General features: G+C 53.6%; 1 protein-coding gene across 1 annotated transcript; it reads left to right on the forward strand.

The window, feature by feature from the left end:
- Positions 1-782: 782 nt before the first annotated feature.
- Positions 783-4,169, forward strand: TLE7 (TLE family member 7). The gene is made up of 9 exons (XM_060083178.1): positions 783-1,090; positions 1,212-1,234; positions 1,411-1,469; positions 1,959-2,171; positions 2,278-2,519; positions 2,718-2,859; positions 2,997-3,150; positions 3,679-3,752; positions 4,065-4,169. The coding sequence occupies exons 1-9, from the start codon at positions 783-785 to the stop codon at positions 4,167-4,169; spliced, it is 1,320 nt and encodes a 439-aa protein (XP_059939161.1).
- The last annotated feature ends 1,528 nt before the right edge of the window (positions 4,170-5,697 follow it).

Below are 5,697 nucleotides of genomic sequence, written 5' to 3' on the forward strand. Positions count from 1 at the left end.
AGAGAAGCCACTGCAGTGAGAAGCCCGTGCATCGCAACGAAGAGTAGCCCCCGCTCGCCACAACTAGAGGAAGCCCACACGCAGCAACGAAGACCCAACGCAGCCAGAATAAATTCATTTTTTAAAAAGTTAGCCATTCTTCTTTTTTAAAAAAATCTTTATTTATTTGGTCGCATGGGGTCTTAGTTGCGGCAGGCAGTCTCCTTAGTTGCAGCACGTGGTCTCCTTAGTTGTGGTATGTGAACTCTTAGTTGTGGCATGCATGTGGGATCTAGTTCCCTGACCAGGGATCGAACCTGGGCCCCCTGCATTGGGAGCTTGGAGTCTTCGCCACTGCACCACCAGGGAAGTCCCACCTCTTGTTTATTTTACCCGGGGTGGGGGTTGGGGGTGAGCCCTCATTTGAAAAGTATACGGTCAGATGAAAGGGTGAATTTGATTTTAGAGGATGGGAAATGCAGTCTGTGTGTCTAGAAGGAAAAACATAACTTACCTGGTACTAACAACTCAAAACGTGCGTGTGAACTTTTACCCTCATTTCCGTTGCTGCCAACATGTAGTATCAAAAGTTAGTTGGCGACCAATCTTTTGAATCCTCTCCCCCAGAGGAGTGTTCTCTGAGCCTTCTCAATAGACCTGGAACATTGCGTCTGCGTGTCAGCATCTGTTCTTTCTCTTGCTACAGGGGATCGGGACAAATTGGGAACCCAGGATCTGGGTGACGGGCTCATTCCTCTAAGCACTCGAACTCGGTAGCTCAGGCACTTCATCAATCGAAGACCATGAGTGAAGAGAAGGAAGAGCCCTCATTCAGTATACTCACAATTCACGATGAACCAGAGAAGAGGGGGAATGTGCCCGAGAGCCTCGGCATTTCCTCCCAGCATGAGCACCATGCACAGTCCCAGCTGGGCAAAGCGTGTGGTCCCACCCAGCGGCTCCCAGGCTCCCCGAGGCAGCATGACCCGGCTTATCAGGAGATGAGCTGTGTGAGTCCACAGCGGTGGGCCCCCCAGGCCCTGGACGGATCTGAACTGCAGGCCACTCAGCTCTCCGAGGCAGAATCAGAAGAAGCAGAGCCTAGCCTCAGGTAGGTCTCACCTGAACAAGACTGGTGGGGGTGCGAACTGTCTCGGGGAGAGGGAGCCTGACACAGAGCTCTCCATCCGTCTCATGCGCTGTCTCCTCCCTCTTTCCTCTGTTTGTCACAGCTCCCCACCAGGACCCGAGTTCGGTAAGTCGCAGCTGGGATGGTGCGGGCAGGCAGGGTGTAGCCCATGGCTGGGCATTGGATGGGAGACCTGGAACAAGCCCCTGGGTGGAGAGAGCCGTCTTCTCCCTGGATCCCGTGATGCTGTTACTGCCAGACCTCCTCTCTCTGAGTGGTTGACCGCGGGTGTCTCCCTGCAGGTCAGCCTTGTCCTTCACCTCGTCCCAGTGAAGAAGTCTTGTCATGCCTCAGAGCAATTGTAAGTGTCTTTTTTTTTTTTTTTAAACATGGCATCTTTCCCTTCCTGTTACCCCTGGAACAAGAAGCTAGTAGGAAGAAGGTGAGGGCATGCGGTGTGTCCACATCCTCACTCTCCCATAGGTGGTGGGTGCACTGGGCTTCCTGCTTCTTTGGACCCAAGCTGCCCTCCTCCCATCACCAGTGTGTAGGGCCTCAGCTGACAGGGTCACTTTTAGAGCTACATCCTAGGAGACTCTGAGCCAGGCTCTGCTCTCGTGGCTTGTACTCAGAAGTGTCTCAAAATGTGGCCTGTTTATCAGGGAGGCTATCCTGGGCTAGTGCAGAAGGATGTCAGTGGTCTGGGGACCCCAGCTGAGGACACAGTCCTGCCTGGGGGTCAGAGAGGAGCTGTTGGATGCAGGGTCAGGAATCAAGTCGGAGGACAAGGAAGGCTGTCCCCCATGGATGAGGGCAGGTCAAGGCTGTGACCCTTTTATGGGCACCCCAGCCTCCCATTCCAGATGAAATGGTGGTCAGGCAGATGACCCCATGTGAGCCCTGGAAGGTTGGCAAGCTCCACCACGGAAAGAAGGTCTACTCCCTGGCCATCAGCAGCTCTACTCACCACGTGTACACGTGCGGCCATGGCTACATCAGGGTGTGGGATGAGAGTGCCCTCCATGCCTGGGACCACGCCCCCCAGGCCCAGCTGAACTTACAGGTGAGGGGTCATCAGAAGGCTCAGGGAGCCTAGATGTGACCTGTGTCCTAATACTTGGAGCCCGTGCTTCCAGGAGATGATTTGAGAATGTCACCCATTCCTACAGGACCGTCAGAACTGTGTCCTCACCTGCAAGCTGTCCCCCGATGAGCGAAGCCTGATCACAGGGGGTCTGTCCCAGACCCTGACTCTCTGGGACCTGGTGCCCACTCCCCGCGTCAGGGCACAGCTGGCCTCCACAGGCCTCATGTGCTATTCCCTGGCTGTCTCCTCCAATGCCCAGATCTGCTTGGCTTGTTTCAAAGGATTTGTTGAGATTTGGGATTTGCAGAACCAAATCTTGATCAGGTATGACCCGGGGGAGGGCTGGATGGTGAGGCCTTGGGGAAGCCTGGGCCCCTTTTCCGACCTCACTGTCTCCTCTGCAGTAGGACTAGGTGAGTCGGTGTGGAGGACGCATCTGGGCTACGTATCTAGGGGCTTCCTGGGCCCGAAACTTCTGAGGGTCCAACCAGTGCACGAAGCTCTGAATTGTTTTCCCACCAGGAAGCACGAAGTCCCCATATACGGGTCCCGCTGTGTGGACCTCACGGGCAATAAGTTCTGGACGGGAGGTGAAGACACCAGACTGTATTCCTGGGACCTGAGGAACTACCAGAGGCTGCAGCAACACGATTTACAGCATGAGGTGCCTGGAGGGCTGCGGCTGTGCTGAGTGCGGTCCCCCTGGGGGCTGGGAGTTGCGGGTGCCCGCAGGAGCTGCGTCTGAGTTTGAAGAGGTGGGCACGAATGATGCGCGCTGACCCCAAACCTCCTTCCCAACAGATCCTCAGCATTACCCATGACCCCAGTGAGGAGTGGTTGTTAGTGGGCCTGAGGATGAGTGACATCCTAATCCTGCACACACACCGAAGGCAGAAGTTTAAGGCTGTCCTGCAGAAATACGTCTACCACCACAATCTCAAGTTTTCCTCCTGTGGTGAGTGAGCAGGCAGGGGACACCTCTGGGTGCCCTCACCTGTAGAGTCTGGGCCCAGCCTTATTTCAGACTCTTAATTCCCCCCTCTCCAGCCCCAGCACTGGCCGGGCCAAGGTCCAGGGCCACCTTCCCACTGCCCTTGCCTCTGCTTCCTCCTGTCACCGGTGTTTCTCCCCTGCCAGCCTGGCTACCTTTCCTCCCTTCTTTTTCTGCTCACCCCCTCTCCTTTTCTGGCTCTGTCTGTAATGGTAGCTTCCTATATGGAACCACAGCCCAAAGACCTTGGCAGACAGAAGATGCTCGAAGCCCCATGTGGCTGTCCAGTTGTTCAGTGCCCCTCACCACAATCCCGGGAGTGGCAGGAGGGAGCGGGCAGATGAGGGGATGGTTTGGGTCATGTCTCTGAGTTGTATAGATGGGGAAACTGAGGCAGAGAAGCAGTGATCCTTTCCCTGGTCTAGTCAGGAGCAGAGGGGACTGGAAGGCAGGCTTGGTCTCTGACCCCTCCATCTGTCTTTCCTTCGCCAGGGAGCTACTTTGTGTCCACACTGGATGAGTCGATCCGCTGCTTAGCTGCACCTTCTCTACAAAGATTGTTTCAGGTACTGGATGGAGGCCTGCGCAAACCCAGGCAGCTGGAGCTTACAGCCCCAGATCCCAGTTGGTCAGGCCCCAGAAATAGTGCTGCAAAGTACCTCTGAGATGGCAAACAGGGCCATTGAGTACACGGAGGGAACAAGGACTCAAGGTCCTGGGAACTCCTGGGCTCCACCTTGAGCCCTGAGCCTGGCCTGGTCTCCAGACTGAGCCTCAGGTCTACACGGAGCCCTGAAACAGACCTGCGTGAAGTGTGCATCTCCGGCCCCAGTCTGGCCCCTGCATATCATTCCTCTGTGGCCTCTCTTTCCCTCCAGGTAGAGGAGTCTACGGACATCCTATGTTGTGATATGTCTTCCGACAACCAGTACCTGGTCACGGGCTCCAAGAACAGTGCCACTGTTTACCAGCTCTTGTATTGAAGCTTGCAAGCCACGGTCCTGCAGGTGAAGACCAAAGAAGACCAGCGTGCTCGGAAGGTGACCTCGGGGTGCCAGGCAACGCTAACACCTCCCACAGCCCCACCTTCTCCTCCCTGACCGGTCATCTGTCCGTTCCTCTCCCACCCAGCACACACCTGGCCTGTCCTCTAGGTTTTTATTATGTAACTTAGGGATTTTTCCTTTTTTATTTTTCTACCACTGATTTCTTTATTTTGTAATTAATTAATAAAATGGAAAAACAAAAACTAAAATGGCTTGGATACCCGGTCAGTTCTTTCAAACAACAAACTCGTTGTGATGGATTGCTTATGCCCCCTTTCAGCAAATTCCAGGTTGGGGAAGGAATTTTATACCAGACTTAGTTCTGTTTATAACTTTTCTGGAATTCATGGACTCTTAAGAAAGCTCAAGAAGCAATGTATGTCCATGTACAAACTTTCAGATTGTATCAGGGTGTTGGTAGACCAACAACACTCAACTCTTTTTTTTTTTTTTTTTGCTGTACGCGGGCCCCTCACCGCTGGGGCCCCTCCCGCCGCGGAGCACAGGCTCCAAACGCACAGGCCCAGCGGCCATGGCCCACGGGCCCAGCCGCTCCGCGGCACGTGGGATCCTCCCGGACCGGGGCACGAACCCGCACCCCCTGCATCGGCAGGTGGACCCCCAACCACTGCGCCACCAGGGAAGCCCCCAACACTCAACCCTTGACACAGGTTAAGACTCCAGTCACTGGTCTAACCATATCCCAGGAAGAGCTGTCCTTTTAACTACCTACTTCGTGAAACCTCGCTTTATCTGAGGCTTTCAAAGTCCTGATCCCAATTCTGGCATTTTGTGACAGTCAAAAGCTGCCTGTCTCTGTTTCAGGGCAACTTCCTCATGTTGGTGGGTGTGATATTTTGTCTGGCCCTTGCCAGGCTGAAAAAGCCCCAGCTCCCTGAATCAAGCAATATAGGCCTGCTTTCTAGTCTTTTCCATCCTCCCGCCTCTTTGCTTGGTGTTAGCATGGCTGAGACAGCTAGCTGTCCACTAACGTTTTGTAGCTTAGAGTTCACCGGAAGAGGCACAAAGCCAGGGACAAAATGTACCATCTTTTGCATTGAGATATTATTGGGTCCTAGTTCTTGCTGATGGATCATCAATGAAGAATGTGTCTCCTTTCCGGGCCAATGCTAAAGGAGTGGGGTGTCCCCTCCAGGCTCTCTGTCCCCTTCGACTAGCTCCAGGTAAGCGATGTGAAGGCCCTAAGGGATTGCAAAACAATGAGATGGAAGCATCCCATGTCCACGAATCACACATGGAGAAAAGCTTCCCCCTTTGGGTTATTTCATGGGAGAGAAACTTGTATTCGAATTGTTATACATGTTGGAGCCTATTTGTTACTATAGCCCTGGAAATAGCAAACTTTTACTTAAAGGGCCAGATAGTAAATATTTTAGGCTTTGCCCTGTGGTCTTTGTCCTAATTACTCAACTCTGCTGCTGTAGCATGAAAGCTGCTATAGGCA

This window comes from Mesoplodon densirostris, chromosome 19 (assembly GCF_025265405.1).
Source record: "Mesoplodon densirostris isolate mMesDen1 chromosome 19, mMesDen1 primary haplotype, whole genome shotgun sequence".
Lineage (NCBI taxonomy): Eukaryota > Metazoa > Chordata > Mammalia > Artiodactyla > Ziphiidae > Mesoplodon > Mesoplodon densirostris.

Coding starts and splice junctions, on each gene's coding strand:
- TLE7 (XM_060083178.1), top strand. CDS start 783: ATGAGTGAAGAGAAGGAAGAGCCCTCATTCAGTATACTCACAATTCAC. Junction 1,091..1,211: donor GAAGCAGAGCCTAGCCTCAG/GTAGGTCTCACC, acceptor TGTTTGTCACAG/CTCCCCACCAGGACCCGAGT. Junction 1,235..1,410: donor CCCACCAGGACCCGAGTTCG/GTAAGTCGCAGC, acceptor GTCTCCCTGCAG/GTCAGCCTTGTCCTTCACCT.